Source organism: Bactrocera dorsalis, chromosome 2 (genome assembly GCF_023373825.1).
Source record: "Bactrocera dorsalis isolate Fly_Bdor chromosome 2, ASM2337382v1, whole genome shotgun sequence".
Taxonomy (NCBI): Eukaryota; Metazoa; Arthropoda; class Insecta; order Diptera; family Tephritidae; genus Bactrocera; species Bactrocera dorsalis.
In genome coordinates, this window is record NC_064304.1 from 31,116,596 (window position 1) to 31,142,441 (window position 25,846).

A 25,846-nucleotide genomic window follows, 5' to 3' on the forward strand; every position below is an offset into this window, starting at 1 on the left:
TAGTCTTGTTAATGTGGGATAAGTGCACAAGAGATGCTCCATTGTTTCCTCTGGTGGTGCCCTGCTCTAGACATTTCCTGCAGCCCAAGCCAGCCGTTTCACCTCTACTTCCTTATCCGCCGCCTAGTATCTCGCTTTTGCCTTCAACCCCTCCTTGCCTGGCTTCTTCCGGAGCCCTCTCTTGTTCCGAGAGTTGGAACCCTCGGACGCCTGTACAGGAGAAGGGAGAAGCTCTTCTTCCTTTTCGCGTTAATGCTTACAGCGGGCGCTGTAAAGCTGGTTTGGCAGTAGTACTACAACCAGCGCAACCTGCTCCTGTTGCAGTGGAACTGTGGCCGCTGGCGACACAACTCCTAAGGTCGCTGTGCCCACCGGTGGTAGCAGCCTCGTCTCCCCCCAACGTGTGGACTGACCGCGTACTTCTTTTATTCCTCTTTGTTGAGTTTTGATTCGGATTTCTGTACCCATAGCGTTTTATGTCTACCACCAGGTACTTCATTAGCAATGGCCGCTGTAATACCCATTCACGTACTTCTGGGTCCAACATCAGATGATAATTGGGAAAATACGTCAGCCTTCTCCAGGAGCCACCTGCCTGCAATGTAATGACTCTGACAGGAGCCAGATTGAGATTGTAAGTAGCGAATTTTTGCCGATCGATCATTAGATAACTACTAATTTTTTTGACGCATTCCGAAGACATATTTCAGCCGGTCCACGATTATGTTAGAGACGATGGAGAAAGTCACTAATTAAGAACAAGAACTTTAACTTCGGCTGCAACAAAGCTATGCATAATACTCTTCACAGGTTCAAGGATGACGTAGCGTTGTGTTAGAAAAGAATTTTAATTTTGTTAAATTTCGTCAACTAAACAAATTTTACATATAAATGATTTTGATCACTTTCAGTTTATATAGCAGCTATATGCTATAGCGTTTCCCACAAATAAAGAACTTCTTGCGAAACTACCTTACTTCGAAGACTTTTTTCGAATTTCGGTAAAACTTTTAACTTAAAATAGATCCTTAATATAAGCAGCTATCTCTGAGCATGCATACAAGGGACATCCTAAAATATAGTAAGTCAAATGCATAGAATGGGCATATATTTTTTAAGTATGAGAGGCGTAAGTAGTTGATTTTAATAGAGAATATTTTCATTAAACACAGAAAAATTGCTTCCATATACAACAATACATATACATTCATTATTGATTAATTTAAGAATCAATTAAATCGAATAATTTCCTGATTTTGATATACCTATATGGATGTGGTTCAGAACAGCAAATAGCATAACATAATCTGGAATCTCGTGATCTTACTTACCAAAAAAGCATTTTCGTGACAAGAAAGTTAACTGAAACACCAAAAGTCAATTTGCGCTTGATTATTTTAAGTCTTTATTGTGGAAGATTATCTATTTGTGTAAACACTGATGCATGCATATGCAGTTAGTCCTCACTAAATTGTGGTTAAAGTTTTCACACCTGTATTTATCACATAAACTTTTAGGTACATGTACATATATATCTATATATATAGTATATTTAAAATGGAGCTTTGGATATTTTAAAACTGCTCATTTGGCTATAGTACATTAATATCATTAGTATTTGAATAATTTTTAAATAATTTTTAATATTTTATTTCATTATATGACTGAGAATATGTTGACGAAGAAGACGTAGGTACAATTAGCTGTTAACAATTTAGTATAATTAGCTTTTTTCATATTTTTATTAAAAAATTGCTTTTCACTTATTTAAAGTTTGCTTACTTTCAGCTTTAAGTTTTTTATTAACAACAGTAATGATATGTGATATGGATTATCCTGCTTAAATTTATAGTGCTGTATGTGCTTTGCAGTGAAACCAACTAGTTACAAATTACTTTAGAACTAGTTTGAAACACAAGATATTGTTTATTGTGGGCATCAAGTGTTATAAGAAGAAAATTATCAAAATTATCAGATTTCATTCGGTTATATACCAGGAACAAACTAGTTTAAAACCAGTTAAGTTACTGATTATTTACCTGTTTGGTAACTGATTAGTTAAAATTTATATTATTTTCTATTACCATAGTTTGTATCTGAATTTTTTTCGTGTGCTTATTGAAAAAATATCAATTTTAGAAGACCTTTTACAGAGCAAACCATGCAAAAACTAGTTATAACTCCTGTCAGTAAGTACTCATACTAGTTCTAAAGCAGTTGGTAACTAGTTTTATGTTTCATAATACACTGCAGGGTAAATATGTTCTTTATTAACGTTTATGTATGTGTATATTTAATATATTATATTTTTAGTATCTAAATAAATCTAAGGAAGCCAACTCACTCTCAAACTTGCTTGGTTTGAGTCCTCTAAATTAGCTTGCAGCTGTTGATATCATTTTATTTTAGTTCAATAAATATTTTCTCACATTTCAAATCATCATGCTCATCACAAATTATTCGTAATAGCTTATTACATCATTTCCGCCAGCATTCAATCACATTTGCATACACAGCCTTGCCGTTTCTACTGCTAATCAAGTCTGTCGCCTCATTGCTTCTAGACTATACTCTCTTAAGCATTATAATAGTTTACTTTCGCTAACATAGAAGCACTTTTTACGGTTATAAAAATATTTTGTTAAAACGTCTCGCCATACTTTCTTATTATTAACAATATTGTTTAAACACTCTTTGTTTGATTGAGCAAATACATAAATTCATTTGTCTGTGTTTTCGCGAAATTCCCAAAATGGCACGTTTTTCACAAAGCCAGACAACTAGACAGTGACACGTCGTGTCGCTCAGACATGCATCAAAGCTTGTACAGTGGTTCAAAGTAGTGGATTTATAACACAATTTTAAGATTTGCTAAATACAATAATAACGGATGAACGTAAAATGAAGTTGTTTGAGATAGCGGGCAGTCTAAGTATATACACTGAACGTGTACGAGGGCTGTCCGATAAATAACCGACCTCAACGTGAAGCTAGCGGCACATCTGAAAAAAAAGTTTCTACTTCAAATTGTGCATATTATAATAGCTTCTCGCCAAAATTTCAGAAATTTATCTTGCGCATTTATCTGTTGACAGTCGTTTTTGTGAGTCTATTTCGGTGATTTCCCCAAAATGGAAAAAATTGAATATCTAGCTGTAATTAAATTTTTATTTTTGAAAGGCAATACGCCTTCACAAATCAAAGATGAGTTGGACTCTGTGTACGGTGACTCTGCACCATCGTTTACCACCGCAAAATTTTGGGCAGCTGAATTTAAACGTGGTCGCAGGAGCTTGGAAGATGATGAACGTCCTGGGCGTCCAAAAACTGTAACCACTAACGATAACATCGCTAAAGTTCATCAATTGATACTAGACAACCGCCGGATTAAAGTTAGGGAAATAGCTGAGATTATGAAGATGTCAAAAGAAACTGTTTGTTACATATTAAACCAAGATTTGGGCATGAGAAAGCTGTCGGCGCGTTGGGTGTCGCGTTTGCTTACGCTAGACCACAAACGTGCGCGCATGAACATTTCCGGCGCTCTGTTGGCTCAGTTTAGAGGCAATAAGACCGAGTTTTGGCGCCGATTGATAACTGTAGACGAAACTTGGATTCATCATTATACGCCCGAAACAAAAATCCAATCTAAACAGATTGAAAAGGGGGAACCAGCCCCAAAAAAACCTAAAGCTGTGTATTCGGCTGGGAAAGTGATGGCGAGTGTTTTCTGGGACAGCCATGGAATTATTTTTATCGACTATCTTGAAAAAGGAAAAACTATAACAGGAGCATAGTACGCATCATTATTGGACAAGCTAAAGGAAGAAATTTCGAAAAATCGGCCACATTTGCAAAAAAAGAAAGTCTTGTTCCACCAAGACAACGCACCATCTCACACCTCAACAGTCGCCATGGCGAAAATCCACGAATTGCGGTTCGAACTGCTTGACCTTCCACCTTATTCACCAGACCTAGCACCAAGCGACTTTTTTTTGTTTCCTCAACTTAAAACTGCGCTCGGCGGCCAGAGATTTTCGTCAAATGAGGAGGCAATCTCTTTCGTGAACTCGTATTTTGCAGACAAAGACACCAGGCATTCTTTTTTTTCATACTAAATGTTTGTACCAATATTTTAAATAAAAAAAATATTACTGAAATAAAACTAATTTTACTCCACCAAAATAAATATAATTATGTTCAAAATAAAGCCAACCGAAACCACTGTGCACTAAACGTTGCCGTGAGTAACTTGTCGCATGTTTTCTCGTTACATTTCAATATCACTGATTCTTGCACTAACAATATACATAAGTACATACGTACTCTATATATTTTTACACAAACAAGTGCGTTGTCGCATTTAGCTTTTAAATTAAAATATGCAACATCAGTGGTGACTTAAGTTATTGCAATGTCGCTTAAGAGCTTTGCAATTGATGACGTCTGTACAAAGTCTAGTGACGCAGAAGCTTATGCGTTGTAAGTTCTACTTTCTGTATTTATGAATTCTCCAAAGACTTAGCGCTGTTAATCGAAATCCAGAAAAGCAACGTGCAGATTCAAGTACAATAATATTAAAGAGTCTGAGTCCGTTTAACAGCACTGTCTGTCGCTTTGCTTTGTGGCCAAACGTATTGCTTTATAATTCTCAACCAGTGCCTTTAAACTTTTACGGTTTATTTGCATTTGCTTTAATAATAAATATTTTTATTTTACTATCGATTTGTTTATCGATCTCACATTAAGCTGAATTTTTATAATTATTGGGTGCGTAATTGAATTTGTGGCTCTGACTTAAAGTCATGGTCGGTGCTTGGAAGTTTGCGAAAATGCTTTGGCTTTGATATTAATCAATACTTGAGGGTTTAAGTTTTATTTATTTATTTACCTATATGTATACCTGCTTTTTGTTTATTTGTATACGATTTGTTTATAAATCCAGTGAATGCTCATACTTTGCATACCCTCGTAAATATTTGCACTGCCTACACTTGACTGAAGTCTCTTTTGTCTCGTTTGTGGTTGAATTAAATTCGTGATTGCGCATATAAGCTGTTTACTCTATCTTATTTTCAATTTGATATTCTTTTTCTTACACAGTTATCAGGCATTTGTTTGCGTATTATTCTTGGCCAGTCCCTAGGCGACAGTATTTACTTTGACAAGTTGCTGTACTCGGGGACATAATTGCAAACACTCGACTCAACAGCAAGTGTTCACCACCGCTCGCTTGCTCACCGGTCCGCCAGCCTCTCGACAAACACGCTCAGGTACGTCTGCTCCGCTCAGCTTGGCATTTGCATTTCACTCACGTTGCTGATACTTAGCCGCTGATTAGCCAAGTTTTCAGGTAAATAAACAGAAATTCCAGCACATGAACCGCCTTCATTATGGCCACTGCAAGTAAAGTGAAGAGGAAGAAATATTTTACAAACACTGAAACTTTGAATTTGCGTGCAAAAGAAAAATAAGAGAAAAAAAGCCAATACTTTTAATTAATTTTTAAATCTCTTTGGTGGGATTAAAATGTCTGAAATGACACCTGTGCGATTTGGCAATTTCTTTTAATTGCCACATTTTGGCTTGTGTGTGGTGGAGCTTCCTGCACGCGCTCGCCTGCGGCTACAGTATGGCTACTAATTTATTAAGCCACTATGCCTATTCTTACGACTCGAATCTTAGCACTTGGAAGTGTAGTTTTAAGGCGAGCCTGACACTAATTGTTCTTTGGCAGTGTTTTTAAGGCATTTCTTACTAATGAGTTCACACTTTTCTGAATAGTTTAAATGAGACTGAGATTAATGGACTCACAAGTACTTACAGTGTTGTGGAAACGTAAACATTTTAATTTAATTTTAATTTTTATGGAATCAATTTGTACCGTTTACTCTATGTCTACCGCAATTTTATTGCAGCGCCACCCAGCTGAAAACTTTTTATTCTCCTACTACTTTATTGCCACTATGAATGAAATATCTTTCAGTGACAGTTACTCAAAAATGTAACATACTTTTCAAAAATGACATACGAGAACTAACTAACAACTACTCAGTGACTTAGAAAAATAGCAATTTATTTCTCAACATAGACGCCTTTAGCTCTCTGCATATGACCCAGCGCTGCTCCAACTTCTTTAACTCCTCTGAAAAAATACGTTTTCTGGAGGTCTACAAAAAAGTCCATTTTGAGACTGACTGTTTCTTGATCGCTAAAGTAGAACCGTGTTTTACCGATTGTTACGGTCAATGCGGTCAAACAGTCGCAAGCACTGCTGTGAAGAGGTTTTAGGGTCACACTTATTGCCCAGCTAAGAGCTATGAATATACATTTTGAGGAGGATATTAAAAATGGGTTTATTTTAGATGCCTACTACCTCATATATCTACCACTCATTGCTTCGAATATGGAATCGTAGACTTTTGTCACGTGAAGCTAATTTAACAAACTTTTGACAATCGCCATCGAAGAACAGTAGACAACGAGAGAATACGACACAACGTTAATGTAGAAGGTAGAAACATATTCGTGCGGTAAGGCTAAGTTATCATCTGACCGTCCTCGATACATAACTTATAATACTATACGTTTAACAAGGAAGCAATCGGCTTGTTCACATAAAATAATTTGAAAAGCCTTGATTTTCAAAGAATTTGATTTGCGCATTTGCATTTTACGTTTTAAATTACAGCAAGACCTGAAACCACTCGACCTACCCAAGTGAACAGGCTTCATTCTATGAACACTTGAAAAGTTCCAAGAAGATTCGACTTTTACGAGTTTGTTCATCAATGATGTCTATTTCTGTTCCAATGGGCCTGAAGAGATTCAGAGCCGGCATTTCCAGTCAGCAAAAACAACCGTTTGGTGTGGTTTGTGGGACGCTGAAATCATCCGTTCATATTTCTGCAAAAATGGTGCCGGTGAGAACGTAACCGTCGATGGCGACCGTTATCGCGCCATGATAACCGACTATTGGGTGCCTGAAATTGAAGCTTGTGATCTCGGCAACATTTAGTTTCAGCAAGAGGGCGTCACTTTCCACACAGTGCATCAATCAATGGACTTATTGAGAGAACACTTCGGTAACTCCAAGTTATGGGTCGGTGAATTGGACACCATGATCTTATGATATCACACCGTTAAACTGCTTCCTGTGGGAAAATGCAAAGTCTTATGTCTATGCGGACAAGCCCGCTTCGGTTCAGGCCTTGAAGAAAAACATCACTCGTATTATTAACCAATTACCAGTTGAAATGCTCGAACGACATTTAAAAGAGATAATCTTCACAAAATGAATGCCAAAGGATGTTCTTGAGAAGGCTAATAAGCATTTGCCATTAAATTCGAAGTTTGTGTTTTTTCTTTAAAGAAAAAGAAAAATGAATCACCCTTTATAACTCTCACAACTATAAGCATCTCTCTCACAACCATATAACTCAATTTTTATTCAAGTTACAGCTTGTTCGTAGGGACACTCACTCGGTTTTCAACTTTTCTCGTCATCCTGATCATTTATATATGTATATGTAAATCTAAATTTATCTGTATTTGTATATTCTATTGTGTAATTTAAAACTTAAAAAATTAAACTTTATCTATAAAGTGCTCCGCCAATTAACAGCACCCACACGCTTTCATAATGCAAAAACAATCGCAAGTAATTTTCATATACAACACGACCTTAACTCCCTCTTGAGAAATATTTAAAGATAACCTTCAAAATTTAAATGAAACTGAGGCGTTAAATACGAAACGTGAAAAGGCGTACGCATTAATCAGCGCTAATTAAAATTAAAAGCCAAAATCTCGCAAATCTGAAAAATGAAAAATGTGCTTAGGTCGCACCACCGCATTACAGCACCGTTATGATCATTCACGCCTACAGCACACACACAACGGCACAGACATAAAAGTCTACACAAAGCAGAATATGAGCCGTGCTGAATAATGACAGGCGATTTAAAGTCAAATCCTCGAGAGAAACAAATAACATTTCCGCAGAGAAGTGAAATGAGAGACTAAAAACAAAGGTATAAGCGTAAATGCAAATGAGAAGGTGCGCGAATAACGGTACAGTAATGTTTACACGGAAAATTTACGTGGTAAAATGCTGGGATTTGTTTTCCGATCACCGGCCGCTCAGCGTTCCTTCACCAGTCGCACCAGTGAGTGTCATTGGCATTTGCCGTTTGCCTTTTGCCTTTTACCTTTTACTTTTGTGTTCCATTTTCTTCTAGCACTGTAACAAACGGCAGTTTTCAGCACCACGCGCAAACCTACAGCCCGTCAACACCTTGTTAGCTTTTTAACTGATTTGACTATTTGCTTAGCTTTCGGATTCTCCGCCACAAATTATGAATTATGAAAATGGATTTAGGCGCGAAAATCAAATCCCTTCATTGCGGTGTCGCATTATGCGAAGGATTTGTCATGCGAGCTCAGCTGAGCGGCGCTAAGCTCGCGCGAGAGAGAAGTAGAACATCTCTGTACTGGAAGTGAGGGCACATCCTGTGTTTTAATCAGCGACAACCATTTCAGTATCATGGAAATTATTGTATCATTAGCATCGACAATTCAAATGAAAATAGTGGCGTTTGAATTTGTTTGTGTATTGTGTGTTATATGATTTCGTTGTGATCTCCGATAAAGTCAACTTAGCTTTCAGCTTTTCTGGCCGCTGATTCGTTAATGAGACACATTAAAATGACGCTCATTAAATTTTATGACAGCCGGTTATTTGTGTTCTTAGGAGAGGTTAGAAACATGCCGCTGAGTTGCAGGTCAGCTAATTAGAAAGTATTCCCCAAGGTGTGCGAACAATTCTTTTGTTTTGTGCATTTTGTAGTCAATTTCGTAGAGTATATGCCTTTACTTCGCTGAGAAGCGATTTAGAAAACTTATTAGTTTTGTATTATCTACTCGACTATTGACACGAATGTTTTAAAATTTAATTTTAAAATAGCTAAACATATTTTTAAAAATAGGAATATCAAGTCAAGTCAAGTCAAGTTAAGTTAAGTTATGTTGAGTTGAGTTAAAATGAAGCTAAGTTAAGTTAAGTCAAGTCAAGTTAAGTTAAGTTAAGTCAAGTCAAGTTAAGTTGAGTTAAAATGAAGTTAATTTAAGTTAAATTTATTTCAGTTCAGTTAAAGTAAAGTCAAGTCAAGTTAAGCTAAACTATGTTAAGTTAAGTCTAGTTCGCAGTGTACAGCATTGTAGAAAGCCAAGAGTTACTGATATGAATACACGCCGTAGCAGCTGTCTGTGTATGGGTGTCCTTTGGATTTTCATCATAGATGCTGGTTCGATTAGCAGAAGACTTTTCACAGTCAAAAAGTGATTCATTTGGGCTTTTATGAATTCCAGCTGACGAATTTTTAATTTGGAGGTGTTAATTTGATAAGAATTAAGTCAATATAGATACCACAAGAAATACGAAATCAGCTCCCACTTAGGTAAAGCGTACTAAGTATAAATCATTCAAAAAATAAATAATATGGGGCTTAGATTACTCTCGTGGGCTCGTGAGCCACGCATAGACTAGGTTTTGTCCTTAGCGATGCCAGATGGACGTAGTAAATGAAGAAGTAGTCATTCTTTAGGATGCTTGCGCTTGAAGCGAATTTTAATAGATGTGACCTCACTATAGATTCCTCTATCACTTTCTCATTACCATCGATGCCTTTGTGACTTGGCTATCAAGAAAAGCTTGTTCCTGGCGGCACTATCGAATCTAGGTTACTGTGTTGATTGGTGCTTGCTGTCTACGTAGATGTTTACTGTGGAATTGCTTGTTAATGCGTTATAAAGTAGACTAACTCCGCAGCTTTACCAAACAAAGACCACTGCTAACATGCCTATATGTCAACCATATTTTCTATGTTTACTCTGAACCTTCTTTTTCAATTTAAAAGTGGAAATGCAGTTGATGCTTTCCAAAACGCCGTTACCCACCGAGCTATTTCTGAAGGTCCTTTCCCGCAACCAGTAGTCGCTCCGCCGAATGTGCCTCACAGTTCTCGGCAAAGAAGTCCATGGGTGGCAGGTTTAGCACAAGTTCAAAAGCCACCATTAGAATAGCTCTTAGTGCTCCCGGTCTGCACAGCGCAGCGACGACTGAACCATTGGCCATTCCATTGGCTTTCCGTAAGTAGATTTTCGTTAGTCTCCCCGTCACACTAACGCACCGTAGCGTGAGAAGAATTGGTCCTACAATCGCGGTGTAGTATCAGTGCATGAGAGGGGGAGAAACATTGCAGGTTCTGCTGACCAAATGGCTTCACGTATGTTAGGCATTGCTGGCCTTTCTTACTTTTTCATCCATATTGCGCTTCCAGAACAGTTTTCTGTCTAAGACTACTCAAAGGTATTTTGTGCGATCCTTGAGGGAGCTATGCTCCATTCATCGATTGTAGCCTTCATGGAAGAACTTTCTATTTTTTAATGAAAACAAGCGGAATCTATCCTCTTTCCGCTTGCGATGCCCAATTCTAAACTGTATTATAAGTGGTGGTCATAATAATGCTAATAGTATGTAGACGCCTTCCTGTTATTAAGATGAATATGTCGTCAGCATTTATCATTTTCTTGGGAGCTTTAATACTCAGAATACATTCCGCAGATACTAAACTGACTACTCCAGAAATCTCCAGGAACACTCCAAGATCGAATTCATATCCTCTAGGGTCCTTTAGTTTTAATGTATACTAGTGTATGGAGCGCAGTCTCTACGGATATGCTTTTAGTGTTGCGCTTTAGACAAATTTTAAGGGGGCGCTGTTTTCAACAGGAAGGAAGGCAACTTGGTATTTAAGTTGGTTTGTTCCTACCTGCTTTCGATATGGAAATTATCATAGCCTCTTTCCTTGAGTGTGACAAACAGTTGAACTTCGGGATCCCATAAAAATCACCTTTAGTCACAGCACAGCTGGAAAAAGCTTATTTTGCAACAGGCTGGAATGATTTCATCCGTTCCGGACGATTTGAGCGGGTTAATTGTGCATAACTTCCAAAAAATTCGATTCTAACTTCATATAAAAAGACTCTCTAGCGAGAACCGTTGCAATGAGATAATTTGGAATCTTTCAGTAAAAGACTAATCCTGCTTCCGTCTTTACTATTTCATTTCATTGCGTAAGAAATAGTGCGAATTAGTTTACATGTTATTCAAAAAGGTCAAAAGATTTAATTATACACAAGCAGTATTATCACTTTGTACCAGGGACAACTTGGAATACGTGAGAGAGCCTGCAGCGAATTATAAATTTCTAATTAATATGTTATTTATGTAGGGCATGAAAATTAATCGGTACTCGTATTTGTATGACAATTCGAGAGTAAAGCTTTAATATTAATACAATATTATTCATTGTTAATCTGCTAAGCACTACTGCATGTATTTTTCACAAACATATATCCATATCCATATGCATGTCCTGCAATGAAATCAACTAGTTGTGAACCACTCCGAAACTAGTGTCGAAACCAGTCAGGCGAATATTTTTGTAGCATAATCAAGGTATATATAGTACTAGTGTGAACAAAAAATTTTAACTTTTCATTTTAAATTTCGCGCCATTTTGAAAGGTTATTTGGGTATAAGAAAAATTAAAGCACAATTGGTTCCGAAATTACTAAATTTTTTCGAAAAACAGTGTCGTGTTAATGTCTACTTAGCAAACTCAAACAACCGCTCCGGAGGAACCTTTTAGAATCGCTGCACTCATAGAAGGCTATTCCTGAAACTGACTTTAACAACTAAGTATTTCGAGAATTAGAAAGTGTATTGGGGCTAAAGGGGATTATTTTGAGAGAGACGACATAGATTTTGAAGAATAAATTAAGAATTAATAATCAACTCTTACTATTTTTTGGTCCTACTAGCAAGTTTGCCTCGAAATCGATAAAGTTGATTTAGCCATGTTCGTCTGTACGTCTGTGAATACAGGTAAGCAGACCAACTTCTAAGTTTTTGAGATGTTGATATGAAATTTTCCATCCGACCATACAAACTGGTCGATAAAAATAATTGTATGGTGTGGTGAACTTTTTTTATTGGTTTATGATACCCTCTCGTAATGCATGTGGCATGGACTAACGTCCAAAGCAACGCTACCATTTCTGAATATATTGTTCTTACCGGACCACTAAGCATACATATTTTCTTCAACAATTTTAATTTGTATATTCTTCTCTATATTCTCTGTGTTCTCTTTCTCAACCGTATTTCCAAAAGTCTTACAAATCTGCTCCCTTTCGGACTAGTTCGCTTTTATTCAGAAAATTCTAGACAATTTGCCGGCAACTTCTATGTTGTACTGCTAGGTACATATGCACATATGTATGCTTGTACCCACATGACATAACATAAACAATATGCATATTATTATCCGCAGCTTCCGGCTTGCCTTGAGGCACTAAGTATGACCTGTTTGAGGCTCATTTATTTACAAAAACAACAACAATTATTCATGTATTTACCTGAAAACCATCTCTAACCAGTGAATAATTTATCAATGTAGTCGCCCATTAAATAAGCTATGCATAATATACCACCGCATTTATTGTTCCAGCTCATTGGTTGAGCAATGATTAAGGTACAAATACGACTACACATACAAGTACATACAGGTTCCCCGCAATTCGATTCGACGAATGTAATTGTGGATGAAAATGGCTTATGGATGAATGGAAAACACAGAAATGAAATTGCATATTTTGTATTTGATTATTATGTCTGTATGAGGATAGAATGCAGCTCATTAATCGCCGCGAGCCGGACTCTTCAGCAACACTGATTACATTTGCAATAAAAATACAAAAAATAATTTCAGTTTTTATAACGATTTTTTTTTTTAATGAATTTCAGTAGCACGTGAAACGCATTGACACCACATTTTAATAACTCAACAGTCACTCAATCGGCACTTGCGGTTTATCAACAACAATGAGCAGGCATAAGTGCGCCAACGATAAAGCATTCGTTTAATGATTATTTAGTCTGAGCAAAGTTAGCGCTGAAGACATATAGACACACATGAGGTAATAAATATGAAATTAAATCACTTGCAGTGCGCTTACAAATTACATAATTAATTTGATAATTTGCCTACTGTGCGGAAAGTTACTTGCTTTACTTGCATTACATTAACTTGATTACTTATTTATAACTCAAAATTATTAACGGATCAGTCAGCACACAAAGCATTAAATGTGCTCGCTGTTGTTTGTAAATCAAAAATGTTAACCTTTTGAGGAAAGCAGACTCAAAACAAACCGTTAAATGGCAATTATAATTTTAATCAGAGTTATTTTCGAAAATTCGCAAAATCAACAAAGGCATTAATGGAGTGTGAGAAATTACCGTTAAAATATGTATATTAAAATTATTTTCTTCATGCTTTTAAGCGCGATCAGTCAGCACAAAAAATATGGAAATTACATAACTAAGACTACCAAAGTAATCTCAAATCCAAGTAGCAACAAAATTCTTAAACGGAAATATGATAATTCAAAAGAAAGCATTAAAGGAGTGTGAAAAATTAAGATAACTTTTTTTATGCTTTCAAACGCAAGCATTTACTCGTAAAACAAATAAAAATAAACTATATCACGGAGACTACCAAAATGATCTGAAGTTAATTAATATCCATAAACTATTATGGCAGATTGTAAGTAGCGTTAATTAAATCTAAAGAAGGAGAAGATGACCTCGAAACAAATACATAGTTTTTGAATTTTACTATGTTTAAGCACGAATAACTGGACAAGTGTCTCGGGCCTGTGACCGAAAAGAACGAGAACGCTCGTCGGAAGGGGATCTTCCTTCTTGAGCTGTAAGCTCACCCCTTTCAAATTGAGTGCAGGAGTTTTAGAGGCATTAGCATTCATTTTCGCTTATTTGATGAAACCACCGATATGGTACCACTAAGGGATATAGCTGTCATATAAACTGGTCGATCAGGTTCTTGTATAGAAAACTTTTTTTGACAAGTTATTTTCACTAGTTTTGGCAAAGGTAATTGCCTGTGGCAATGTTACAATCTTCGAACAAATTAATCAAATCGAATCACTCTAATATAAATATATATGTATTTATATTTTCGCGGGTGTGGGGTGGAAAATGCCTTCATCATCAAACCTGTCGTCACAGCAACGGTATGTGCCACTTGCAGGTCACTAAAACGAAATTTTGAGTCTTGAGCATAAGTTTAAATCTCTTATATATCTGGTCATCCATCTGTCCCAACTCTCATTCTCCTATCTCCGTTGCCATGCGAAAATCGCGCGTAAGAAGGCCAATGGGAACATTATCACTTATGACTAATATTGCATCACTTGACACAGTTCGGTAAGCTGCTGCAACTCTGACCTAAACTTTACGCTGGTTTTCCTTCTTTAGCACATGTGCTCAAGTCTCTGCTCCGTATGGCAAGGCGCTGGTGGTTGTTGACATTAAGACATTCTCTTTTCTTGTGTGAGCACTCCTATATTGGCCATTAGTCTGCTAAGATAGGAAGTGTTTTTCGCTGCCTTTTCTGCGGCGTACTGGATTTGTACCCAGCAGTTTAATCTGGAGTGCAATCTTACACCTAGGTAACTCACAATCTTAATGTGTCCTTAGAATATTCCTAGTCGTTTGAAAACTTATTATGTTCTTGCAGTAGTAGCTCGAACTGGAGGTTATGTGACTGAAGCCATGTTTGCACCCGAATCATGACCTGATTTAACTACCTTCGGGCTCCTTCTGTGTCTCAGGCTGTGATTACTGCTGGTATGTCGTCCGCAGGGCCGACCTTTGAAGTTCTAATACTCCGTCATAACTAATGTTCCACAAGTCTTCAGTTCTAAAACCTTTTTTCTATACCGTCTATGGTGTTTCGAACGTCTAAAGTCGCCAACAGAACTATTTGCTTGTATTCGGGGCATCATCGGCTGTGCGTCTTTTACACTTTCAATGACTTTTCGGACAGCGTATAAACTTGACATTCTAAAATCATGCTGTCTGCTAGAGAGTCCGCCAGCTTCATTGATAACCACTTTCAGTTTAGGTTTAAGTAGTTTTTTGTAGAGCTTTCCCGTCGTGTCGATCATACATGGTGGGCGGTATGCTAATGGCAAGCTGGGATCCCTTTTTCCCTTGCTGATTAGGGCAAGACGTTGTTTCTTCCAAATTTCAGGAAATATCCCAGCTTTGAGGCAGGCGTTATACACACTTAAGAGTACTGCGGTTCGTTCTGTGGCGATTGTTTTGAGTATTTCTGCTGGGATTCTGTACTAGTCGGGCAATTTTTTTTTGAATTTGCCAATTCCTCAAGCGTGAATTGGAGATTTTCGAAAGTCTTATAGCTTGTTCGGGTTTACCGACTTTTTTTTTGCGAGTGGGATGCCTTCCATTTTGGCAGCGTTTAAGTAAGGTGGCTTGGTTCGAGCGCCGAGCTTCTTCCAAACTATTTTATACCCAAAGGTTTTTGCTAACTTCCTCGTTTAGTTGCTCCCATTTTTCCTTTTTGCTTGCCACGATGGATTGCTTAAGCTCTTTTTCGCCGCTTGATATTGCTCGTCTTTTTCGGGTGCTGCTAATCTGCATCTAGATCTCATGCATCTAAGTTGAGCGATATTTCTCGTCCATCCGTAAACTGCTGCTTTATTATTTCTAAATGAAGTCTTGGGCATTGATTAGTGGCAGTTTTGTGTTATACTAAGCATAGTGTGCTCTACAATTTTCCTGACACTTTTGGAAGAGCTGCCAAGCGGGGTCTGCTCCAACGTGAGGCATTGTGTCAAACGTCGGTAGCAATCGTTCCCAAAATGTTAAATTTTATATTTATAGTCTCGTTTGAATTGTTTTTATCTCCCTTCTATATATACACAAATACCACAACATATTGATGCCTCTCAAATAAAGTGAATACTGTCGTCTGTCTGTTTCACTGCCAAAATAAAACCACAATTCATTGACAGTACATTATAATATGAATTTGTTTTTATTGATTTAGTAAATTATTTCAGTTGATTGGCCATCACCAACATTTCAATACCTTAATAATTCTTTAGTATTATGCTCATAATACACATGTATGTATGTGTTTTGTGTGTGTATATATGTAATCATTATCAGTTAAGTAATTATAATTATTGTTTGTAGCTTTGTTGTAGCATTAGCATTGATCTTTGATATATTATGTATGTATATATGCATCAAGATACGCACATTTCTATATATTTGTGTGTATATATATAAATCAATTATACATTATTTAATGAATATTTACTTATTTGTGGATTACTTGCTGCAGCAGATTTAGATTATATCTTAAAATGTTCACTAGATAACTTTAATTTGTTGTTTTTTTGTTTGTTTTATTTTTTATTTCGAAATCATTTTGAGGGGATTTTTGCTTTGTTTGCTGTCAAAGGTATTTTTGGGTTTGGCTTTCATAATTTTCTGAAATTAAATTTGGGTTCTTGTGTGGATTTTAATTTTTTTTGTTATTGTAGTTTTCTAAAACTTATTGCATTAATAATTTTAGAAATTTGTTTTTACGGAATTGTGTTTTAGGTTCTGTTGAGATTTTATTTTAGGTTCTGCTTGAAGACTCTTTTGCTACATAACCCTTATCTTTGCTTAGCTTATGGAATTATGTATTATAATTGTAGTAATTTACAAAGTAATTCTTAGTATTTACTGTATGTTGTATAACGGTGTTTTGTTTATTTTTTAAGTATTTGAAATTGCATGTTTTGAATTTGAGATATTTTGACATTTATTTTTAATGTCGATTTTCACTTAGTTTATGCTTTAAATTACTGTGTTAATTATTGTATTTTGTAGACTGTATTTCCAAAGTTGTAATATGTGTTTAGTGCTCTTATTGTATTGTTGTTTTTATTTTTTTTGTTTTAGTATTATAATTTCATTAAACATATTTTCTTATTATTTGACTCATATATAATATGTGTATAGTTTTCGTTTTGTTTTATTTTTGTATTTGTTTTTTTTTTTTTTGTTGTCTTCCTGATTTTCCTTTACAAAAGTTTTCGAAAGTAATATCGCTTGCTTTTGCTGAACACTCAAACAGGAGATTACTTGACTTATTTTAGAAAGTAATCATTATTCACGCATTATTTGTCTTAGCATTTAATTATTCGTTCTAATAGCTAATTACTTTATTATTATTATTTATTTACTTTTATTTTTAAGTATTTCTTCTTATTGACATTTTTTGCAGTTTCTAGTATTTTGAATTTTATTTTTCGCTGATTTTCCTCCATTAGACTGTTTCACTATATAAATATCTTAGACTTATTTTTATTATGTTTTCCTTCCGTCACGGCTATTTGCGGTTTATTGTATGAAGTTCTAAATTATTTTAGAGAATTTTTCTAATTTAGCTAGGCAATTTTATTTTACTACAAATATTTTCATTTTATGTTTATTGTTGTTTTTTTGTGTGTGTGTGTACGTTGGCTGTAGCAGTTAACTAAAATTTTCTTTATGCATATTACTAATATTTCAGCTATAATTTGTTATTAATTTAAAAACTTCATAAAAAATTAAAAGAAAAAATATTTTTTTTTGTTTTTCATTTCGCTGTTTTATTTTTAGTTGTTATTTGTATTTTTAAGCAATGCTTTATTTAACTCTATTAAAGTCTACTTTAACGGTTTTGATTGGTTTATTAAAAATTTTACAAAAACAAATAAATATTTCCGTTTCTAAGTTGTTATTAATGCACACTACGTTTTAAGCGTTTCTAATTCTCTGGCATACTCAAAGCAAGGAGTTTAGTTCTTATGCTTTTATGCGATTTTTGGTGAAAAAATGTTTACAGCAATGTACAAACTTATGCTTTTATTCATTAATAATAATGTATTTTATTTTTTTATATTTTTTTTTTAGTATTAAGTATGGCTTCAATTATGTTCTCATGTATTTCAAATCATATTTTTGAATAAATTATTATTAACTTTTTTAGTTAAAAATAAATAATTAAATTACATTTAAATTTTATATTATACATATTTTTATTAAATTTTATTACTCATTTATTTACTTTTTATTGTTTTTTTTTGTTTGAATAATTTTCTTGTTGTACTTAATTTATTGTGTGGTATATAATTTCTTTTATAATTAATTTTATTTTATGTAATGTAATTTTTTTACAATGTTTAAAATTATCATTATTTACTTATTTATTTTTTCGGTATTATTATATTTAATATATTTTTCAAGTTTATGTATTTTTATAATTATTTATTTAGTTTTAATTTTTATTCATTTTACCTAATTTTTTATTGTTTTTTTTTTTTAATTTATGTTATATGTGTTTATGCACTAAATTTTATGAAGTTTAATTTTATTAGTTTTAATTTACTTTAATTTAAATTATTTTTTTTTTAATGATGACTGAACTTTTTTATTTTATTTTCCTTAATTTTAACTAAGTTGGTTTATGTTTACTTAATTTTTTATATAGGCTTTATTTATATTATTTTCATTTGTTTTATTTTATATTGATTTTTGATTATTTTTTCACTTTTCTTTATTTCATTTTATTTGATTTTATTATTATTATTTTTTAATTTGTTCATTTATTTCATTTTAATTAATTTTATTTTACTTTATTTTGTTTTATTTTATTTTTTATTAATTCGTTTTTTCCCTAGTCTTGTTTTATTTCATTTTACTCAAACTATAGTAATTTACATATTTTATTTAAATAAATTTTTTTATTATTTTTGTTTATTTTTAATTAACTTGCATTATTTGATTTTATTTTGTTAGGTTTTATTTTATTTTAAGACTTTATTTTATTTTTATTCATTTATTTATTTTATTTTATTTTAGCTTTTAATTTTCTTATATATATTATATTTTGCTTTATTTTATTGATTTTTTTTTATTTATCTATTACTTTATTTTATTTTGCTTCAGTTTATTTTATTTTATTTTTTTGTGTTTTCTTATTGTAAGAATTTATTTGAATTTGCGTTATTTTATTTTATTTTATGTTATTTTATTTTTATTTAATTTTAATTTTAATGTATCTTTATTTTGTATTTATTTTTTTTTATATCCTTAATTTATTTTAACTATTATTTCAAATTTTCTAATTTAATTTCATATTTTATCTCACTTAATTTTATTTTGTCAATTTTTTTAATATTTTTTTTTTATTTCATTAATTTTTTTTTTATTATTTTATATACTTTACTTAACTTTTTTTATTTATCTATTTTTGTTATTTGTTTAATTTTGCATTATTTTATTTTCTATATCTTTTATCAAGTTAATAGAAGCACTAAAATTACAGCTAAAAAAATGTATCATTCTAGCAACCTAACTTCCTCATGGGTTAAAGCGCCTTAAAGTATGCAGCTTTCGCTTAAACCAGTATTTGCAATAAATTGGCGCTACTTTTGTCAATGTACTCATCTTATTCTTTTATTATCGTACATTTGTTTGGTAGTTGTTAACTAAGTTATATAACGTCGTACAAATTCAATATCTTTACCGTTAAAGAACACATAATTTACATTTCTTTTGTTATATATACATTATATATGTATATTTAAATGTTAAAAATCGTACAGTAATAAATTCTAATTAAAATTTTAGCAAAATGATCAACTCAGCAGCGACATACCCACACATACATACATATACATGTACATATGTATCATAGGCAAACCGGTCCAATTTTAACGGTGTGTCGCTTTGCGTTCGTGTTGCTGTCATTTTCGATTTTGTAAATAAAAAATAGGCCATATAGTGATATGTATTTGATAATTGTTTGACACAAAACCATTATAAGAATTTAATTTATAATATTCAATGAATTTGATAACTTTTTAAAGTTGAAGTTAAAGCGTTATCATTTTGCTATTATTTTTCATTTTATTTTACTTCATTTTATTTAAATTATTATTTTCTATTTTAATTATTTTTTTAGTGTTATTTACTTTTTCTGCATTTTGTACATAAAAACAGTTTTTGTCTGATATTTTTTCAATAATTTTTATTGTAATATTATTTTTGTTCTCAGCAAACAACAAAACTTTTCATATCATAAATTCATTAATTTATACATTTTTATTGACGGGCATTCAAATGCCACACAGCTTTCGTTTTATTGAATTCAAATGCATTTCAATTTTTATTACAATTGCATATTTAATTATTACGACTATATAACATTGTATTACATTAACCGTTTAACGCCGCTGCATTCATAATTGTGCATGTATGAGCATGCACTTCAGCGTTTATTTATTATGTTTTGTTTTTTTTTTTTTTTTGCAATGTGCGCGTTCGTGCATTTTTCGTTTGTTTCATTTATTGTGTTTGAGTGTTTGAGTAACATTGTTTCATCTGTCATCGGCTATTTTGTTGTTTGTTTACATTGTTTTGTAGTTTTGTAGTTGTTGTGTGCTTCCTTATTGAATTTATCGCGTTTAAACACAGTGCAATGCAAGTGTTGCTATCCGTATGCTTTGGCTTGCATTGCATTCCTACTTCGCCACTCTCTGCTCTCTACATTGTGAACTCTCCAACGCTTTCTTCGCTCTGTCATTTTCGTTTTTTTATTCAATTACACATTTACCTTTTATTATCAGATGTCATAGCTGATATAATTTATGTTATATTTAATAATATGTATGTATGTATAATTGTTGCTATTTTTTTAATTGCAAAAACAAAGAGTTCATCGCCTTAAGTGTGGTTATTTTTTACATGTGTATGTATACTAACGCTGGTAGTTTTATTTTTTCGTGTGAGAGAGTGAAGGAAACGTTTGTGTTCAAATTATTAATGCTTGCTTCAAATAAAAAGTTTTAATTCAAACAAAACATTTAATTAAGAGTTAAAATAAAAATTTTTAAATTAAAAAAAATGTCAATAAAAAATTAATATCTATGCATTTTTTTGTGTAAAATTCTGTTCGTTCCATTCAGTGTAAAATTTCGAAAATATTGTGGTAAATTATATGAATTAAAAAAAGTAAGAAATAGTAATATTTTAAATTTAGAGCTAACAAGTAGCCTGGTTGCCATTCATAAATTTGGTTTGAGCCACAAAACCGGGTATACATAAATGACAACAAGACACATCAGATTAAAAACCAAAATATATACTTACATATACCTATGTATGTATGTGCAAATACATATATATCCGTAGAATATAAAAATGAAGTAGTAAAAATAAGAAAGAGGCTTAAGCCATTAGATATGTGTGCTAGAATGAATGAATTTTCAGAATGAATCTATTTTTAAAAACATGTTACTAAATCAAATATCCTAATAAATTATAAAAGCTCAATCGCGTCTACATGTATGTAGTAGTGAAAGCATCGCTAATTATAAACTATGTATATATTTATACGAGTATATATTATTACATAATCGGCTGATTTTATTTATATATATATATGTATGTATACAAATTTGCTTGATAAATCGGCATTACAACGAAGCAACGTGGAGAAAGAAGCAGTATGCTTCCGTTACGAACGGAGTTCAACAAATTTTGTTTTATATTTATTTGTGAGCGCTTGGAGGCTTAGCGCATGCGCAAGCAGTGATTTGTATACATACATACAATATTAATGTATTTTTAATTAATTTAATTAATTAATTACGTTAATTTTTTTTTAATTTAATTAATTAATTAACTTTAATTTTAATTTATTTTTTAATTAATTAATTTACTATTATTTTTACATATAGTACATGCAAAGTTGTGCATACAAAATTAAAATACAAAAAAAAATAATTAATTTTTTCTTATACAAAACAATATAGCTTTAAAGTACAAGGTATAAATAATCGTCTACATTTGTTGCAGCTTTCATTTGTTTGAAATGTTATTTTTGTGTCAAGTACGTAATATAGTTTTAGGTTTAATTATTTATTTGTATAAAAATATAAATATTTATTATGTTTAATGTATAGCATTTATAGATATATATACATATTCATACGGATGTTTAATTATAGCATTATGGTGCACGCAGTTACTCCGCTGGCAAGCAATCAATTGACAGCACATTGTTATCATTGTTGTATTTTGCAGATTTTATTTATTTTGATTCATGTTTTCATATTTCATCTTTCATTTTACTTTAGTGTATAACCTCAATAAAAATATAGTAACCCAGTTGTTTAATATAATAAGTTAATCCTTAGCATTGTCACTAAAAAAAAATATTGCGATTTAATAGCTTTTCGCAGAATTTTTCGTGTAAAAAAAAATAATTCAGAAACTATAAAAAATTAATTTTGCAAAGAAATGCAATTAGTTAACGTTGCAACTGTTGAATAGAAAATTTTTTTTTAAGAAAAATAAATATTTTTGGTTTAAGGCTCCCCCCCTGCTTTAGAAGCTTCAAAAAATCGAATTTATTTTTTTTTTTGCTTAAACCTCTTTAAAATAATTTAAGAATATGTTCCCAAAGTTATAGATGGGAATTCGAAATATTATTAAAGTTAGAAAGGAAATAGTGACGGAGAGTCTAGCAGATATACGAGCGCTTGGACAGAAAGCGAAAAATTTGACGCGCAATTACTCGGTTTTTTATTTTTACGATTTTTCTTAATTGGCGAGCAGGATAGAAAAAAAGCTTTGGCATTAAATTATCTTCTATTTAAACTAAAAAAAACTAAGAAAAGTCAAGTTTGAACATATTTTTAAACAATATAAAGTAAAATTTTTTTGGTCAAAAACCCACTTTTTTTTAATTTTTAAAAAATTTGTTAAATGTTACACTTTTTTTTTGAATTTTTTTAGTTTAACTAGAAGATAAATTTTTAGAAAATATTAATCTCTTTGAATTTTTTGCTTCCGATAGAATTTACAGCCTCCCCGCCACAAATGCACATGCGAGATGCATCGGTCAATTGCTTCCCAAAGACAAAATATCAAAGATTTCGTATCCAAAAAATTTGTGAATGATGTTTAAATATATAGCTATAAACCCTAGGAATCTAGTTGTAATCAATAATTTCTTTCCCTCTCAAAAAACTTCTCAAAATAATGGATCTTTTTAAGCCTATAAAGCAGGCTCCTCTCTTAAGTAGCTACTGGTAATTAAATTTTTTTTTGTAAGAAAAATAATTTTTTAAGACAAATTTTTTTAAAAATATATAGCTTTTTAATTTCATAAAAAAAATAAATTTTTTTTAGAAAATTTTTTTTTTTTTTTTTAGAGAAAAAATATTTTTTGTATAATTTTTTTGTTTAATAATTTTTTTAAGAAAAATATTAAAAAAATTTAGGTTTAAGCAGCTAATGGTAATTCAATTTTATTTTGAAGAAAAGTAATGTTTTTAAGAGAACTTTTTTTTAATAATTTTTTTAAGAAAATTTGTTTTTATTTAAACAGTAGCCTTACTTGTTAAGGTTAAACCAGTGACCTTGCAGGTAAAAATTAAATTTAATAACATTCTCTTAGAGAGTGAAAACTTAAGAACACGGTTGAGGTAACGTAAAATAAGCGAAATATATTCATAAAAATTTCAATCCTTAAAAAAAAATTATTTTACACGAAATGTTTTCATATTTTTTAAAAGCAAAAATAATATTAGAGCTAGTCTTCAGGTTATACTTTTTATAATTATTATTGAATAGCACTCCGCCGTTTGTCATTATGTTATACCACACTGTCAATTGGTTGAGCTTTCTGCTGCAATACCAGCAAAAACCGCGCAACTCCATATTTCATTTTCTAACATCACACAAGTGTGTTGTGTAATTTTTTTTGATGTTGAAATTTATAAAAGAAGCTTCTCATTTATATATGAATGAGGTTCTAGGGCATAACTGCTATACGTTTAGTTAGGCAGGGATGCTAATATGTACTAGTTTAATTTGCTACATTTAAGTTTTATATAAAAATTGTATTTATTATTTATATAATTTTTTTTATTAATTATTTATATAATTTTTTCTTTTTGCTCACGAAATACTTAGTATTCAAATAGAAAAGCATCAGGGTACACTACTACACTGCATATACTCATTGCATCTTAATCTTTTTTTATTCTTTTTTTAGTTTTAACGCTTAATTATTATTATTTTTTTGTTTTTTTCCTTCTGGTATTTATTATATTTATTACGTTGGTTTTAAAATTTTTTGTCTTGATTTATTATTTAATATTTGATATTTGTTATTTTTATTTTTTTATTATTATCATCATTATTATTATTATTATTTATTTATTTATTTCATTTATTTAACCTACCGCGCTGCAGTTTCAAGCGTATAACCGCTCATTTTTTTGTTTTATGGACTTAAATAATACACAATTTTTCCACTACTTTTTGGGTTTTATTTAGAAATAATAATAGACTTTTTTAATTTTAAATATTTTCTTTTTTCAAATTAAAATACATTTTTATTAAATTTCATATTTTATTTATAGTTTATGACACTTTTGCTTGCTTTTCGCATAACTCGTTTTATTTATTTTTCATTTTACACAGATGTTCACTAAATTACAATTTTTTTGCTTAACAATTATGCATTAATTTTTTATAATTTATATATATATATTTTTAGATAATATATATTAATATTTATAATTATTTTTTTTTTCATTTTTATTTCTGTGTCCCACTTAACCTAATGCGCCATACACACTTGGTAAAGTAAGTATAAATGTGCAACTAGTTACAGCACTAGTCTTAGAACTATATAATATCTGTATTTGCATGACTTTCCTTTCGTAAACAGAATATCCACGTTTCATTTAAAAGTATTTATAATTGATATGCATTATATTTATATATATATGTATATATAATAATGTATATATGTATTTTATAGATAATTATCTAGTTAATTAACTACTTAATAGTTGTTATAATTGAGTACACTACAGTTCAACGACATGTATGCATGTATGCGTTTGTGTGTGTGCGTGTAACTAAACCACACATATGTATAAGTATATATATATGTATATATGCATAACTGTATATATTTTGCGTTACTTTTGCTTATATATGGTATGTGCTTATGTAACTAACTACTAATGCATGTGAGTGTTTTTCATGCGCATGTGTGTTTGTATGTGTGTGTGTTTTTTTAATTCTCTGGAGATACAGATATACCGTTATTGTTTTAGTAATTCATTGACATTGCAAACGCTTATTAATGCTTAATTTTTATGAATTTAAACTATTACATACATTTGTATGTATGCATTTGTGTGTGTGTATATAATAACTTTCTTTATATTCAGCTTAAGGTTAAATATATGGGTTTGTATATATAATTTTAATATTATTTATTTTACTTTTCGTCAATACATGCCTCGGCGATAATCATAGTTTTTGTTTTTTTTGCAGTTGTTTTTGTTTTTTTTTTTTCCTTCTATAAGAGCCAATTTTATAAAACTGTTGAGTACAAATTCATATTAATAATATCATCTTTTGGTTTAATAAGTGTAATAATAGTCGTTATAATAATATACTGATATGTTTTGCGCCATATATATACCATATACTGGAATATATATAAATATATATTGTATATATGTGTGTGTATATAAATATTTGTCACACTTTTGCTAGACTGCTTATGCCTTTATATAAAAAGTGTTTGCTTAGCAATTCATTTTACAATTTCGTTTAGTGCATAATTCATTTTCATATATAGAAATAGCTTAGACTTTATTTTTTTTTTTAATTATTTCAATTTTTTTGTTAATTTTTCATAATACATTTTTTAATTTTCATTAATTATTTTTTTAATTTCCTTAACTATTTTTTAATTTTTCTTAATTATTTTTTTTAATTTTTATTAATTTTTTTTTTATTTTTTATTAATTATTTTTT

General features: G+C 31.5%; 1 protein-coding gene across 1 annotated transcript in view; it reads right to left on the reverse strand.

Annotated features, from left to right (window-relative positions):
• Positions 1-1,377: 1,377 nt before the first annotated feature.
• The window catches only part of LOC105231876 (acetylcholinesterase), a 195,084-nt gene continuing 170,615 nt past the window's right edge, over positions 1,378-25,846 (reverse strand). The window contains exon 10 of the mRNA XM_049449431.1: positions 1,378-5,400. Coding sequence (XP_049305388.1) covers positions 5,327-5,400 — 74 coding nt within the window. The 3' untranslated portion in view covers positions 1,378-5,326. The remainder of the gene's footprint in view (positions 5,401-25,846) is intronic.